Source organism: Ursus americanus, chromosome 16, assembly GCF_024610735.1.
Source record: "Ursus americanus isolate L20-20 chromosome 16, mUrsAme1.1.p, whole genome shotgun sequence".
In the NCBI taxonomy this organism is placed as follows: Eukaryota; Metazoa; Chordata; class Mammalia; order Carnivora; family Ursidae; genus Ursus; species Ursus americanus.
This window is the reverse complement of record NC_142142.1, coordinates 11,403,228-11,421,356: the sequence shown is the minus strand read 5'-3', so window position 1 is coordinate 11,421,356 and position 18,129 is coordinate 11,403,228. Positions and strand designations below refer to the sequence as shown.

Sequence of the window (18,129 nt, the reverse complement as noted above, 5' to 3'; positions counted from 1 at the left end):
AAATCATTGAGATATGTATTTTCTAAACATGAAAAGCTATCTGAGTTGTGGAATTGTTTTTGAAAATGTATAATTAGTTCTTAATGTTTAGCAGTATCTCATTCTTTAACAGTGTAAGCAACTAAATACTTGCTCCAATAGAACACGTTAAGTGAAATATAAGTTTATGAATTTATTTCATTTAACTTAAAGTCTTAAGCAGTGTTTAATTTAAATCAAATTCCTAAGCAATAGGGAAAAAATTAAAGACTATAAAAGTTTTTTAACTTTTTAATTCCCAAATCTCTCAAATGAATTGTTCTAGGGGCGCCTGGGTGGCTGTCAGTTAAGCGTCAGACTCTTGATTTCAGCTCAGGTCATGATCTCAGGTTGTGAGATTAAGCCCCACATTGCAATGGGCGTGGGGCCTGCTTAAGATTCTCTCTCTCTCTCTCCCTCACCACCCCCCTTAAAGAACTGTTCTAGTTCTACCCAAATAACTTTGGGCCAATTTCCACTGGAACAAGCTTTTTTCAGGGTATTCATTGCTCAAGTGTCAGCTCTAAAGGTCTAAAAAAAACTGCTTTAAAGAAAACCAGAGAAAATGAGATAGGTCAGCCAAGACAAGTGTCCCATGTAGCAAACAAAGGTTTCTCTGTGATCCAACTAAAACAGCAATGCTCTTACAACCACACATACATATAACTGGAATATTTCCATGGTTTTTTCCATTAACCTTTAATCTAAATACTGACTTTATTTTAAAATTGATTTTTATTTTTATTTAAAAAAAGAATGAGAATGAAATCGTAAAAAAAAATCACACAAATTAGATAATGAAAGAAAAAGAATAAAACAGAAGAGTACTAATATCTATTGAGTTTATATGCCTGGAACCAAACTAGTGACATTATTTACATAATCTTACTAATATAAAATATCACCTTGTGAACTGGGTCTTATCATTCTTATTTCACATATTAGTAAACTGAGCCACAGAAAGATTAAGGAATTTTCCGTGTCATACATCTTCCAAGTGGGAATATCTAGAATCAATCTCATGTTATTTCTCTTGAACAAGCTGTGTTTCTATCACCACAACATGCAAAAAGAAAAAGCGAAAGGAAAGAAAGAGAATAAGAGAGACAAAATCATAAGTATTGGTCTATCCTAATAAATCTTAAGAGTCAAGCAAGCCATGTAATTCTGACAACTGTCCTAGACTCATCTGAATGTCTACAGAATTTGTTCATTTGTGATTCATATGACCAAGGAAATGATACTGTCTTAAGACAATTATTTCACTGCTGAAACAAATCATTTATCTTTTCTGCTAGTCACCTTTAGACATTTTAAGTTCATGCCTCACGTAGCCCATAACCTATTGGGGAAAAAAATCCATCATACAACACTGCAAAGTACGATACATATAGTAGGTATTTAGTAAATATTTGCTGAATGCTTTGTATATTCACAATGCCCTGAAATCAGTTACGCACTTGAATAGTTGATAATGTGATCAGCTTTCTGTGACACTGGACTTCAAAAGTTCTGGTTTTAGGGGTGCCTGGCTGGCTCAGTTAGAAGAGCATGTGACTCTTGATCTTGGGATAGTGAGTTAGAGCCCCACGTTGGGTGTAGAGATTATTTAAACAAATAAACTTAAAAAAAATTCTGGTTTTATAGCTCAGTCTGAAAAAAGGTTCTGCTTTAATCGATCATGATCATGACATACTACTGGTTATCTTCGTTGATTCATCATTTCTCTAGTATCTCCACTAGTAATGGCTTCAAAATGACAACCAGGCAAAAATAAATCTTTTCAATTCTATAGATTACAATGGGCAGAATATGCCAAGCAATTTCTCACTGGTTTAACTAACATTTACTGAGAACTTAATCTATATTAGATATTATGCTAAGTGCTATGGATACTGAGTTACAGCTAAAAAGTTTTTTTAACTTGAGGCATTATCAATATAGTGGAGAATACAGACATATATATAAATAATTACAATACTATGTGAAACATACACACATCATTCATTCAACAAATATTTGTTGAAATCCTCATGTAGTAAATACTGTAACAAGCCCTGGGATACAGCAATGAACAAGATCCTAGGGCTCCTCCCTTCATTGACTTTACAACCTAAAATGGCCTCAAAGACTTCCCAAGTCTAGAAAAAAAATGAACTCATGGTCAAAAATCATAGGAACACATAAGAAAACATGCAGCCATAAAGGAAGAACAGCAAGCAAACAACAGAAACAGACAAGCAAAGATGAAAGATATTGAAGTTAATGGATACAGGATATTAAGTATGTTTGATACGTTTAAGAAATAAAAGCAAGCAACAAAAAATAACCAAAAAATAGGGACATCTGGGTGGCTTAGTCAGTTAAGTGTCTGTCTTCAGCTCAGGTCATGATCCCAGAGTCCTGGGATAGAGTCCCACATCAGGCTCCTTGCTCAGTGGGGAGCCTGCTTCTCCCTCTGCCTGTCACTCCTCTTGCTTGCTCAGTCTCTCTTTCTCTCTGACAAATAAATAAATAAAATCTTTAAAAAATAAAAAATTATCACAAACTGTCAAGTAGATTTGAAAAAGAAAAACTTTGGAAATGAAAAATATAATAATTAAAAATGCTAAAGAGAAAAAAATGAATGTAAAAGAAAAAAATAATAAAAGGCTGAATTAACCAAGCAAAGAGAGATGAAAGAGATAAAGCAGGACATTCCAGATCAGAAAGAATAATGTATGCAAACACAGGAAACTATGAGGCTGCATTCTGTGTTTGAGGAAATAAAAGCTGAATTATATTGCTGAAGTATAAAGTGCAAGTGTTTAGAAAGGCAAGAGATTACATCAGAAAAGTCATCAAGGGCTGGTTTGTGAAAGTCTTTATCCATTATACTTCTCAACTCTATATTCCACATGTGGCAATACTGATTATCTGAAGTTCTTATCTTATGTATCTGTAAGTATACATTTTTATGTGTATATATAGTTAATAGTATTTCTAGTTTTGAAATGTATAAATAAAATTACATTTAAAAAATACAAATAAAATAAGATAAACTAAAGAAATAAAAATAAAGAAATAAAATAATATGAAGAAATAGATAAAATATTTATTTTAAAATAAAATAAAAATAGAAATAAAATAAAATAAATAAAAATAAAATAAAGAAATAAAATAAAATAAAGAAATAGCTATTGAGCAATATGCCTGACATCCCAAAAACCCTCTCATTACAAATACCTAGACATGCTGGATAAGTTTAATACTGTATTTTTCAATGCACAGCTCAACTCCCAAAAGACTAAAGGTAATTCCCAGAGGGAAAAATTGAGAAGAACCTGAAAAATCAATATGGTGGCTGGGTTATGACTGTCATATAGAGAGAAAAGAGGTAGGGCAATGAATTGCCTGTCTCATTATTGTAGGAAGTAGAGTTTCAAATGCTCACACAGGAATAGGAGATAAGGCACTGGACCATGGAAGGATGAGAACTGGATTTGAGATCATCTATATGAAATGCTTGAGGGACTACCTACTCAGTAGTTAAATGAAATAGAAAAGTAACCACCCAGTACCACAGAATAACAGTAAGAAAGTTGTTCCACAGTGATCTAATTTAAGGGAAAAAAAATTAAACAATAAAAACAATTAATTACCTTGTTTGGAAGTATAAACACAAGGTTTGTGACAAGCATATTCTACAGTGGCCACCAGGGGGTGCTGGGGTGGCTTAGTTGGTTGACAAGCGGCTTGATTTTGGCTCAAGTCTTGGCTCCGGTACCAATCTCAGGGAGCCATGGGACAGCCAGAGTTAGCTTGTCCCTTTCCCTCCCCTTCACCCTCTGCCCCTCACCCTGATTGTGTACACTCTCTCTCACTCTAAAATAAATAAATAAATCTTAAATAAATAAAGTGGCCACCAAGATCCTCACCCCTTAGTATCCAAGCCTTTGTGTAACTCCCTCCCTTTGTATGTGAGCAGAACCGGTGACTTGCTTCTAATCAACAGAATACAGCAAGATGACAAGATATACATAAGTACAAGTATGTGATAATATTATATGAGATTGTAGCACCCATCTTGCTGGAGTCTCTCACTCCCTTGCTGGTGCTGAAGAAGCAACCTACCACACATTGGTGGGTTGCCTATTTTGGGGGTCTCAAGTAGCAAGGAACCAAGGGCAGACTCCAGGAGCTAAGACTAGCCTCCATCCAAATGCCAGCAAGAAACTGAAGCCTTCCCTACAACCAAAGGGAACCAAATTCTGCTAATAATGTCTTCCCTCTTCAAGCTTCAGATGAGACCACAGCCCCAGCCAACACCTTGACTGCAGCCTTATGAGACTCTAAGCAAATGACCCACCCAAGCCAGGCCCACACTCCTAAGCCACAGAAAATATGACATTATAAATGTGCTACTTTAAGCCACTACATTTGTGGAAATTTGTTACGCGGTAAAGACTAATACAAAGTGGAACTACATACTGAATAACGATAAGTTAAGAGGAGCATATACAAAGTTAAAGTAGCTTCTTTCAATTACCTAAAAGGAGAGAAGAAATAAGTTTGGATTTTAAGTCAAACATGTATTCAAAAAATATTTAAATAATCACCAGAAGAAAAGAACTATAACAAACCAGTAGCTTCCAAACCAGTGGAGGGGAGAAGGGAATAAAAAAACCTATCGCTGCCAAAAGAAGGCAAGAAATATAGATGTAGGATAAAAAGCATTATTATAAAGGATAGGGTAGAAATAAAAATATATCAGTAATCACAGAAAGACAGAAAATGACACTGAGTTTTAAAAATAAAAGAAACATCTATCTGCTATTTATAAGATAAACACCTTAAACATAAGGGCACATGATGGCTGACAGTAAAAGCCTGGGGGAAAATATGTCAGGCAAAAGAAACAAAACAGATTTTATAGCATAAGTTCATTATACAACTTAAATTTTAGGTCATTTTTAGAATTAGTGCCATTGTTTTTGTCTAATCTCTTAAAGAAGCAAACCATTTATTGATAGTACACATGGCTTTGTACTAGTTTCATAGCTGATAGAGCAATTTTACGAAGATACCCACATTGCATGCTTACCAAATGATTAAGGAAGACTTCTAACGGAGGGCAATAATAAGCAAGATAGGCTGTATACAGACAGGATTAAAAGTAATGAACATTACACTTCCACCCAAGATAGAGTGACAAGGACCAGATTTACTCTCCTACCTGAAACAACTAATGAAGCAACAAAGGTGCACAAGGAAACTTTTTGGGATGATGAGTATATTCAAATCTTGATTGTGGTGATGGGTTCACAGGAGTACATCTGTCAAAATTTAGCAAATCATACACTTTAAATATGTACAGTTTTTTCGCACAGCAAAGGAAACCATTAACAAAATGAAAAGGCAACCTAATAATGAAAGAAGATATTTGCAGAAGACATATTTGATAAGGGGTTAATATCCAAAATATATTAAAAACTCATACAACTCAACACCAAAAAACCCTCAAACAATCTAATTAAAAAATGAGAAGACCTGAGTAGACATTTCTCCAAAGAAGACATACAGATGGCCAAGAGATGCATGAAAAGATGCTCAACATCACTAACCATCAGAGAAATACAAATTAAAACCACAATGAGATTATCACTTCACACCAGTCAGAGGGGCTAATATCAGGAAGACGAGAAATAACAAGTGTTGGTGAGGAGGTAGAGAAAAGGGAACCCTTGTACTATTGGTAGGAATGTTAATTGGTGTAGCCACTATGGAAAACAGTATGGAAGTTCCTCTAAAAATTAAAAATAGAAATGCTATAAAATCCAATAATTCTACTTCTGGGTAGAGAAAGAAAAAGAAAAAACTAATTTAAAAAGATATATGCACCCCTCTGTTTATTGCAGCATTTACAATAGTAAAGATACGGAAGAAACCCAAGTATCCATTGAAGGATGAATGGATAATAGATGTGGCACACACACACGTGCACACACACACACACACACACACACACTGAATATTACTTAGCAATAAAAAAGAATGAAATCTTGCCATTTTTGACACCATGGACGGACCTAGAGGGAGGGTATTATGCTAAGTGGAGTAAGTCAGACAAAGATAAATACCATATGATTTCACTTATATGGAGAACTTAAAAAACAAACAAAACAGAAACAGACTCATAAATACTGAGAACAAACTGGTAGTTGCCAGAGGGTAAAGGGATGGGGGAATGGATGAAACAGTTGAATAAGATTAAGAGGTACAGGGGCGCCTGGGTGGCACAGCGGTTAAGCGTCTGCCTTCGGCTCAGGGCGTGATCCCGGCGATCTGGGATCGAGCCCCACATCAGGCTCTTCCGTTATGAGCCTGCTTCTTCCTCTCCCACTCCCCCTGCTTGTGTTCCCTCTCTCGCTGGCTGTCTCTATCTCTGTCAAATAAATAAATAAAATCTTAAAAAAAAAAAAAAAAGATTAAGAGGTACAAACTCCAGTTATCAAATAAATAGATCATGGGTATGAGAAAAGTACAGCCTAGAGAACTACACTTAAAATCCGACATTTAGGGGTACCTGGGTGGCCCAGTCAGTTGAGGGTCTTTCAGTTTCAGCTCAGGTGGAGATCAATCTCAGGGTCCTGCGATCGAGCCCTGAGACAGACTCCATGCTTAGCATGGAATCTGCCTGAGATTCTCTCTCCTTCTCCCTCCGCCCCTCCTGCTAGTTCTCTCTCCCTCTCTCTCCCTCTAATAAATAAATTTTTTTAAAAAATCCAACATTTATACTTACATATATATATATATCATGAAATGTTTATCATATAGATATAGATATAGATAGATAGATAAAAGAACGAGAACTAGAACAAACCAGTAGCTTCCAAACCAGTAGAGGGGAAAAGGGAATTAAAAAAAAAAACCTATCACTGCCAAAAGAAGGCAAGGAATATAGGAGATGTAGAATAAAAAGCATTAAAAAGGGTGGAAATAGGGGCGCCTGGGTGGCACAGCGGTTAAGCGTCTGCCTTCGGCTCAGGGCGTGATCCCCGCGTTATGGGATCGAGCCCCACATCAGGCTCCTCCGCTATGAGCCTGCTTCTTCCTCTCCCACTCCCCCTGCTTGTGTTCCCTCTCTCGCTGGCTGTCTCTCTCTGTCAAATAAATAAATAAATAAAATCTTTAAAAAAAAAAAAAAAAGGGTGGAAATAAATAAAATGTAATCAGTAATCAAAATTACTAATAAAAATCAGTAATCACAGTAAATCAGTAATCAGAGAAAGACAGAAAATGAGACTGAATCTTACTGTAATAATTTTGTATGGTGACAAATGGCAACCACACTTTTCATGATAAGCATTTCATAATATATAAATGTAGAATCACTACGTTGTACACATGAAACTAATATAATACTGTATGTCAACTATATTCTTCAATCACAAAAATTTTTTTAAAAACAGATTTTAATGGGCAAAAGACACTTCACAAAAGAAGATACGGTAATGTTCAAGAAGCAATGAAAATGTTCTCATTATGTTTATTCATCAGGTAAATGTTAATTAAAACCACAACGAGATGGGCTCCTGGGTGGCTCAGTTGGTTAAGGTCTGCCTTCAGCTTGGGTCATGGTCTCAGGGTCCTGGGATTGGGCCCCTTGCTCAGGCTCCCTGCTCAGCAGGGCATCTGTGTCTCCTCTCCCTCTACTCCTCACTCTCCCTTTACCCAATCGCCCTCCCCCGCTCATGCTTTGTCTCTCTCACAAATAAATAAATAAAATCCTTAAAAAAAAAAACCCAACACACAATGAGATACCACTACACATAGTCCACAGTGGATAAAATTTCAAAAAGACTATCAGCAAATGTTGTTGAGGATATGGAGCACCTAAAACTTCTACAATAAAATGATACATCACTTTGGAAAAAAGTGTTGCAGTCCCTTAACCAACTCTATGACCTGACAATTCCAGTCCTAGGAATTTACCCAAGAAAGATGAGAATATATGTCCATGAAAAGACTTGCATAAAAATTTTCATAGGCTTATTCATAATAGCCAAAAAACTGGAAATAGTCCTGGTGTTATCCATGAATAAGACAATGGATAAACAAACTATACTATAATCATACAGTGGAACACTACTCAGCAATAAAAAGAAACAAAATATTGGGGCACCTGGCTGGCTCAATCGGTAGAACATGTGACTACCGGTCCTGGGTTGTGGGTTTGAGCCCCACATTGGGTGTGGAGATAACTTAAAAATAAAAAAAATCTTTGGGGTGCCTGAGTCAGTTAAGCATCTGTCTTTGACTCAAGTCAAAATCCCAGGGTCCTGGGATTGAGCCCCATGTCAGGCTCCCTGCTCAGTGGGGAGCCTGCTTCTCCCTCTCCCTCTGCTTATTCCCCCTGCTTGTGCTCTCTCTCTGTGTCAAATAAAATAAATAAAATCTTTTAAAAAATAAAAATTAAAAATAAAATTAAAAAATTTTGTAAAAATTTGTTTAAATTTTAAAAATTAAACAAATAGGAACGAACTACTGATACAACAGCATGGTTAAATCTCATTTCTCAGAATGAAACTTTTTTCAGGGGGTTTACTCAATTCTTACACAAGCATTAATCTTAAATGGATTAATAAAAATCTTAAATCTTTTCAATTTTAACTTCTAATACAGTAAATACCAAAAGATTTAACTCACAGAGCTCTTCAGGGTCCTCAGTAATTTTCAAATGTATAAAGGAAGTCATGAGACCAAAAAATGTGAGAACTTCTGATCTACTAAAATTTGAATATGGGCATGCCCTAATACTACCCAATAGATACAGGAACTATTAATTTGTGTGTACTAGAATACATACAAGAAGGTTATAACATTATTTGTAATAGCAAAAACCTGAAAACAACAAAACATCCAATGACTGAAGAACAGATAAATCCATATAGATTTAGAATTCTAAACAGTAAAAATAAATGAACTATATCTAAACCCATCAACAAAGATAATTCTTGGGGAACATGGATGATACATATTTGACCACAATGAGTGAAAAAAGCAAGTTGAAGAATAAACACACACACACAGTACAATTCCACTTATATAAAATATAAAACAAGCAAACCTAAACAGTATATTTTTAGAAATGCACAGGGTAAAAAGCTAGGAAATGAGAAACACTAAATTGAGAATAGCAGTTATCTCTGGAGAAAAAGGAAGAAGATGGAATGAGGGAAAGGCACAGAGGGGGTTAAATGTTTACTTAATGAATGCTCTTAACCAAAGAACAGTCCTCCTTTATGAAGGTCATAACTCTCTTTGTCAAGCTTTAAGTTGAACTTTTTTTTTTTTTTAAGATTTTACTTATTTATTTGACAGAGACACAGAGAGAGAACAAGCAGGGGGAGGGGCAGATGGAGAGGGAGAAGCAGATGGAAGCCCAATGTGAGGCACAATCCCAGGACCCTGGGATCATGACCTGAGCCGAAGGCAGATGCTTAACTGACTGAGCCACCCAGGGACCCCTAAGTTGGACATTTCTAGAGTAGTGAAAGAACAGAGAACATTCATCCGGTTGGCAAAACTAACTAAATGAACTCCAGTGATCAACTGGATATCAGACAACAAAACCAGAGTGTCCTCATGTCTGCTTTAAAAAGGGGGTGGGGAGGGGTGGGGAAGGGTGGGGAAGGGATTGGTACCCTGCAAATAAAATAGCCTCAAACCATAATATTTCATTTTGTGGAGACTATCTTACCTAGAATATCTCCTTATCATTTTGTAGAAATGAATGAATTCCAGTTGTAAAACAGTTTTACAGCAGTATCAACATTTTAACATGCAGAATTTTAGAGTTCTGTTTTGTTTCTGAATCCATTCAGTCTTTCCTCTTGCTGTTAAAAGCAGCTTTCTCTGAAAAGTTAAAGGACTTTAAGATGGAGTCCACACCTTTAATGAGTCAAAGATTTTTCCAGTCATGCAACTGAATACTTTCAACCTTGAAGTAGTTCTTTATTTTCATTGGGTAAAATACCTCTTTTGAGTCTTATGAGTGCATCAGAGGGATAAATAAAATGATGCTTATAAAAATTCTTTGAAATTTTCAGAGAGAGAGGGCCTATATCAAACTTTATTATTATTTTTAAAGTTTCATCCTCTAAGAATAAAATGTACGGTATAATTTGGCTTACTCTGAGTTTAGACAACAGGAAATCAAAATTGCTCAAAACTCAACTTTAGACACTACTTCAGTTACTTATTGCTGAAAAACAAACCACCCCCAAACCTCATGGCTTTAAAAAACAATTTATTATTATCTCTCATGGGAAGAACACAAACAATGAAAAGTACACCGGAATATAAATGTGATATATAAACAGTCTGTTTTGGAAAGAGTACAGTTTATGCAGGGAAAGCAGGAATTAAGATAAAAGGAGGAACAAAGACTGAAGAGTTTAGAATACACTGGATCCCACAATGAGTTAAAAAAAAAAAACTACATAACTACCAGAATGGCGAAAATTGAAGACACACCAAATGTTAGTGAGGAAGTGGATGAAATGCTGTGAATGTAAAACACTACAACCACTTTGAGAAAAGGTCTGGCAGTTTCTAATAAAATTGAACACACAACTACCCTCTGATCCAGTTATTCCAATCCTGAGTATTCACCTATGAGACATGAAAATATATATCCACAAAAAGACTTGTGCAAGAATGTTCATAGCAGCTTTATTTATAATTGCCAAAACCTGAAAACAGCCAGGTGTTTAGCAATAGGAAAACTGATAAACTATGGTATATTCATACAATGGAAAACTACTCCGCAATAAAAAGAAACTACCAAAACATGCAACATTGGTGAAATCTGAAAAACCATATGCTGACCGAAAGAAGTCTTATACCAAACAGTAAACACTGTATGATTTCACTTATATACAGGCACATCTAATCTATGGTGGGGGAAAAAAAATCAGAACAGTGGTTGCCCTAGACAGAAGGGGAAGGTGGAGGTGAGGATTAACAGGGAAGGGGCATGAGGAATTTTCTTGCTTGATGGTAAAGCTACATATTCTAATAGAAGTTTTGGTTACACAAATGTATGCATTTCTCAAAATTCAGCAAATATACCATAAAATCTGTGCATAACATCAAATATAAATTTTACATCCAAAAGAAAACCCAAAAAGAATTGATCTTTAAGGGTGCCTGGGTGGCTCAGTCAGTTAAGTGTCTGCCTTCAGCTCAGGTCATGATCCCATAGTCCTGGGATTGAGTCGCACCATGCTCGCTGCTCACCCCTACCCCCTGCTAGTGCTCTCTTCTCTCTCACACTCTCTCTCTCTTAAATAAATAAATAAAATCTTTAAAAAAAAAAAAAAAGAATTGAACTTTAACTGATGATATCCATGTTGAAGGATTTAGGGGAAAGTATACAGATGTCCGCAATTTACTCTGAAATGTATCAAAAAATAAAATGAATTGATAGAAGAATGGATAAATGGACAGACATGCAATAAAACAAGCACAGCGGCGCTTGGGTGGCTCAGTCAGTTAAGCAGCTGCCTTCAGCTCAGGTCATGATCCCAGGGTCCTGCTTCTCCCTCTCCCTCTGCCTGCCGCTCTCCCTGCTTGTGCTCTCTCTGTAAAATAAATAAATAAAATCTTTAAAAAAAAAAAAGTATAAAACAAGCACAATAAAATGTTAATAATAGAATCTAGGCAATAGGTGAACAGATATTCACTGCAAAATTCTTGACTGTGGTAAAAATATTCATTAAAAAAAAAAAAGAAGAAGGGGTTTTCATGCCATGTTAGAATTTGGCCTTTATCCTTCAGTTAACAGAAAGTCCTCCAAGGGAGGGGTACCCGGGTGGCTCAGTCTGTTAAGCATTTGGCTCCTGATTTCGGCTCAGGTCATGCCTGATCTCAGGGTTGTGAGTGCGAGCCCTGCCCTGCACTGGCTCTGCACTCAGTAGTCTGCTTGTCCCTCTCCCTCTGCTCCTTCCCCCTCTTGGGCGCAGGAGCGTGCACTCTCTTTCTGTTAAATGAATGATTTTTTTTTTAATTGTTTTAAAAAGTTCTCCAAGGGAAACAGAGGCACCTAACTCTGTAAGGAGTAATCAATCAAGGTTTAAAGAGGTATTCACAGAGAATGTAGCTACAAATGACAAGGGAAGATCATGTGCAAAAGCCATCCCACTGAAAACATCCAAAAATTCTGGCATATTCTCAATATATTCAAACAAATGAAAGAAAGGATGAAAGGGAGGAAAGGAGATGAGAGGAAAGGTCCACTAAAGTGAGGAGTCAAGTAGGTCCACTAAAGTGAGGAGTCAAGTAAGTCATGGAGGAAACCTCTCCCCAAAAAGTTTAACCATCCCCCACCCTCCCCAAACTCAGTGTTTGCTCTTAAGGCCTTTCAACTGACTGAATAAGGCCCAACCACATTACTGAGAGTAATCTTTACTTAAAGTCAACTGATTGTAGATGTTGACCACATTTATAAGATACCTTCACAGCAACACCTAGATTAGTATTTGATTAAATAAATGGATACGATAGCCTAGCCAAGTTCGCTCATAAAACTAACCCTCACAGATGAGGAGGCCACAACTATAACATAGCATGATTTACTTTTTAGACTTATTTGACTAGATTCCAATTCAATTACTATTTATTGAGCACCCTGTATTTGTCAGGCACTTCACCTCACTGTGCTCTTTCACATGTATTATGCCAGTTAATTCTCATAACCCTCTTGGATATCGTTATAATGTTATAGAAAATAAACTGATACAAAGAATGCTTAAATGATTTGCCCAAAGTCACAACATTCAACAGCGCAAAGTTCAAATAGGAATCTTGATCCTGGCTCCAAGTCATTATACTATGAACTTTCCCACAGTAAACATGTGGGGCTTTTGTGTCACTACTAATTGCCTTGCTGTCTCTTTTGGGCTCTATCATTTTGCTGGGTACTAAAATGTTTCTCCATGCTTCTACTTTTAAAATGCTCTTCTGCACTACCTAAAACTCTCCAGGTCAGGTTTTTTTCCCCGCTAATGAGGAAACAGTTGGCAAAGGAACAGGGTAAACCCAAAATCAAAGGAACAACTTAAAATTTTAACCTGAGCTAATCATGCACTGGGCAAGACTTTCATTTAAATGTTCACTATTCTATGTATTCTGGCTTAGTAAAGTTCTCCAAATTACTATCTGAGGTATTCATTCTTTTTATTTACCCATATATCAATTACTGTTCCATTAAAAAAAAATCTGTAATTTCTTCCAATATATGCTACCAAATGACAATTTTTCCTAGTTAATATCTTGGACAACATGAGTAAAAACTAAGTTAAGATGAGACTTCAGGGGCGCCTGGGTGGCACAGCGGTTAATCGTCTGCCTTCGGCTCAGGGCGTGATCCCAGCGTTACGGGATCGAGTCCCACATCAGGCTCTTCCGCTATGAGCCTGCTTCTTCCTCTCCCACTCCCCCTGCTTGTGTTCCCTCTCTCGCTGGCTGTCTCTCTCTGTCGAATAAATAAATAAAATCTTTAAAAAAAAAAAAAAAAAAAAAAAAAAAAAAGATGAGACTTCAAAATGCTCTTTGCCTTCAAGTATTACTAAACTCTAACTATAGACCTAAGTCTAAAAAGTGGTTTGAGGGGCGCCTCGGTAACGCAGTCAGTTAAGCATCCAACTCTGGATTTCGGCTTAGGTCATGATCTCCAGGTTGTGAGACTGAATCTCGCATCAGTCTCTGCACTCAGTGGGGAGTCTGCTTGAGATTTTCTTTCTCCCTCTCCCTCTCCCCTCGCCCCCTACTTGCACGCTTGCTCTCTAAAAATAAATAAAATCCTTAAAAAAAAAAAATCAAGGCAAAAACTGCTGGTGATTATTCACTGTACTCTGTTATTCAGGTCATGTACAGACAGCAAAGTGTGTAGCTGAGTTGCCTCCTTACCTCCTGGTGACAAACGTATGTGACATTTTACAAAAATGAATAAGCAAAAGAGGGAAATAGCCAACAATGATGAAAGTGTACCAAAGAAACAAAAAGTGATAATTTTGGAAGTGAAATTCCAATCAAACATAAACAGAGTTATCAAAGAAATAGCTGACAATGACAATGTTGACTGCTGCCATTGAGAGATTCTAGATATGCAGACAGATTCTAGATATGCAGCCAGAGGAACTCCATGAAGGCGAACTTATCAACATAAATGTAAAAAGTGGTTGTGAGAAAAAGATGAAGACGGACCAGAAGAAGTGACGCCAGCAAAAAACTCTGCATTAGAAGAACTCTCAGAGATATTTCACAATATTGAAAGTGCAAAGAGCAAAATGTTGAAGCTGAACCAAACTTAGAAAGGAGTATGACAATTCATCAAGGCATAGAAAAATTACTCATTCCATATCATACATTATATCACAAGAAAGCCAGCACTGTTCAAACTACTCTTGATAAGTTCTTTTACAAAGAAATAGCACATTTTAATTCTCAGTGTTTTTAATGTTTTAAATTACAGTGTACTAAATAATAGCTTTGCTATTTTTTCATTTTTCTCTATATTTATAACCATCAATAGGAGGGTTTACAGTGCTTGACAAAAAATTTTAAAGGTCACAGAACAATTGTAACTTTTCCCATTGGCTATTAAGACTATTTTGCCAGGTTTTAACTTGCACGGTTACTACCATAAAGAGTGAAACTGCCTGTACCTATAACTTCTGCCACACCAAGGAATATATTATTTCACAATTATAATTAAGAGAAAAACTCTACCTTTTCCCCTGTCCTTACAATCTGCTCAAACAAAAAAGGAATTTGGAAAGAAGAAGAAGGAGGAGAAGGAGAAGAAGAAAGAAAACGAAGAAAGAAGAAGAAGAAGAAGAATTATTTGAACTGATCTTGGGTGATCCTAAGAAGGCAGATTTTCAGGTATTTCAGTGACTCAGAACTGTTGCCATCTGAACATGCAATTCCAGAAACTCATCTTTTTATTATTCAAAATACACACAGCCTGGTGCTAAAAGATAGGATTCTTTTTTTTTTTTTTTAAGATTTTATTTATTTATTTGACAGAGATAGAGACAGCCAGCGAGAGAGGGAACACAAGCAGGGGAGTGGGAGAGGAAGAAGCAGGCTCATAGCAGAGGAGCCTGACGTGGGGCTCGATCCCAGATCGCCGGGATCACGCCCTGAGCCGAAGGCAGACGCTTAACCGCTGTGCCACCCAGGCGCCCCTAAAAGATAGGATTCTTGAATAATTACTCAATTTGTCCTTTGTGATAGTATACTATTTCACCTGTCCGCATCCCTTGCATGCGGGGACAAAACAACGGAAGTGTGATAGAATATGGCATATAGTAGCTTTAGAATCAGACCTCAACTTGAATACTATCTCTACACCTTAGGTAAAAAAATCAAAGAGGGGCACCTGGGTGGCTCAGTACGTTGAGTGACAGACTCTTGATTTCGGCTCACGTCACGATTTCAGGGTCTGGGATTGAGCACCCCCCCACTAAGCTCAACAGGGAGTCTGCTTAAGATTTTCTCTCTCCCTCTCCCCTTGCCCCTCCCCTCACCCCCACAAGCAGGTGAGCATGCACTCTCTCTTTCGTGCTCTGAGCTCTCTCTTTCGCTTTCTCTCTCTCTAAAATAATAAATCTACAAAAGAAAAAAAAAGAATGAGAGAAGACAGATGAAGTGCTTAGCAAAGCGTGGTATACACTAAGCACTTAGATATAGCTATTATCACCATTATTATCTTTTTAAAATTTCTATCATTAATGTAAATATTATAACAATGATAAAACATTTGTTTTCAGCACATCATTATTAACCAGTGTATTTTTCAAAGATCAAATTCTCTTACTCCAAAATACAATAGATACCCACTGCCTCCTGGGTAAGAAGACTTAACCTCAACTTCCTCCAGATAATTTTCTCCCAAGGTACATGTGCAAAGGAAAACCAACATTCACTTACCCTCTTCTTGCACCCCCTGATCCCTATGTCAAAACCCTCCCTGAAGTCTGCTCAGTTTCCTCCTCTGAGGACAGTAAGACCAAAAGCCATTTCCCATTTCTCAGAGCTATCTGGCAGAACAGTAGTATTTTGCACTCTCATAGCTCACATGACTTAACTGTCAGTTTTCTCTTGATTCTAATCCTTGGCTCTACACTAAGGGCCTTATTATCTATATCCACCCATAAATATGCAAAGGACCTAAAGGCCAACTAAAGCCAACCTCTTTTCTTTACTAAAAATTAATTCCCCACAAAATATTCATGTGAGTTAGTTGAGCAATGTCTGTTTCAACACTTTCAGTGACCTTCTACCTCTCCTCAAACCATCCCATGATTCTTTGGTTTAAAAGTTTCCTTATGTTGAAGCAAAATCTCTCCCCTTACGGTTAGTTTCCATCCATACACTCTAAGTCCACATTCTAGAGAAATACGAAAGCTGAACTACTCTATATGACAGCCCATCCAGTGTTTGAAGACCCTTGAGTTTCTCTTTTTCATGTTACACACTTCCAGTTCAGAAAGCATGGTTTTAAGTCTTTTCCTCTCATGGACCTTCTCTGGACCATGTATGGGCTTGCCAACATGATCTAACAGCAAACTGATAAAGCGCTTCCTTGCCAACACTTGGGCTGCCAAGTAATTACACTACAAATGATCCCTTTGCCCATATACTTCCATTACTACGTAAAAATTATTACTTCAAACTAGTAGTTCCGGAGAAGTGACTCTCAGCCTAAATCATGGTTTAAAAGGAACGGTTTAAAGTCTTGAACACTACAAAGAGTTCGTTTTTGTTTTTGTTTTTTTAATTTAGTCAATTACTGTGAAGAGAATAAAGTAGAATCAGCTGGCATGACACTCTTGCTTCTTTCCTATCAAGCCAAACAAATGCCTGGGCAAAGGACCCAACAATGGGTAGGTTAGCGAAGAAGAGTTGCTTCCTGTCCTGAGAAAGTGGACTCAATTAAAAGACGAAATAGCCAAAAAATATTCTCTGTACTTTGCCAGAAGCAGGTGGGTACTGGAAGAAGGGTCAAACATTGTGTTCTCAAACTTTAACCAAAGTAAACTGCATTTAAAAAAGTGGCAGATTTTTCCTGTGCTCCCCTAGCCTAGTGGAATGAGATCTGGCGAAACACACACACACACACACACACACAGACCTAGGGGGCAACTGGGGACTGTCAGGGGCAGCTGCTGGAGAAGGATGTTCCCCAAGTTCTCAGAAGGGGCAGTCAGTGGAAGTAGTGTCCTCAGATGAACCCTAACCCTTAGGTAGTCGTAAAGGAGGCAGGGTGGCGCAGGGACATGGTCCCATGTGCTCTTGCGAGCCTGGCACCTTCCCTGGAGGTGACCGAAGAGGTCCGACGAGAACAAAAAGGAAGGGAAAGACCTGGGAATTTTCACGGTTGCGGTAAGACGAGGCCAGGACCTGTTCCTTTCTCCTGTGCCCTTAGGCCGAAGGTGGTGGCGGCAACAGTAGGAGCAGGTGTCCCGGGCCCTCATTCTAACGAGCAGAGTCCTCCACTCTCCCAACCTCCTCTCGGACCGCCCCAGCCTGCCCCACTCCGCCCCTCAGACAGGAATTCCCATCCCAGCCCTACCCTCAGGCCTCCCTTCTGGTCCAGCGGGGGCTCCCCACTTCTCTTCCACTCCCGCAAACTCAACACCCCCCCCCAAACCGTTCAGACCGGCACGCCTCACCCGACACACTGGATTCCCCCATCCGCTCCCCTCCTCGGCAGCGCTCCCATTCCTGCCCCCAGGCCAGGGCTCCCCACCCCACCTTCCCGGCCAGGCCTGGTGCCTCCCCTGGCAGCCAGGTCCGCCCTCTGCTTTCCTCACGCGGAGTCTCCCCTCAGACCTCCTTCCCTGCCTCCCGCCTCAGGCCCGGGCGCTGGCGCCCGCACTCACAGAACTCGGCGATGTACCAGGTCACCGCGTAGTTCTCCTCGCACCAGTCCAGCGTGGACGTCGTGGGACCCCAGTAGCCCTCGCGGTCCGCGGCCGGAGCCATAGCGCACGCTGCCGCCGCCGCCCAGACGCTCCGCCGCTCGCTGCGCTCGGCTCGGCAGGCTCCCAGGCCGGC

At 38.4% G+C, this 18,129-nt stretch overlaps 1 protein-coding gene across 6 annotated transcripts in view; it reads right to left on the bottom strand.

Moving 5' to 3' along the window:
- Positions 1-18,129, bottom strand: part of ACER3 (alkaline ceramidase 3) — a 176,037-nt gene that overhangs the window by 136,413 nt on the left and 21,495 nt on the right. Inside the window, exon 1 of one of the 6 annotated variants that reach the window (XM_045816289.2) lies at positions 17,955-18,127. The exons of 2 other annotated variants lie outside the window; for them this stretch is intronic. In XM_045816289.2, the coding sequence (XP_045672245.1) occupies positions 17,955-18,057 (103 nt within the window). In that variant the 5' untranslated portion in view covers positions 18,058-18,127. Of the gene's footprint in view, positions 1-5,233; positions 5,334-17,954; positions 18,128-18,129 lie in introns of those variants that run through there. 3 more of the 6 variants (XM_087868175.1, XM_045816288.2, XM_087868176.1) reach the window with 3 other exon arrangements.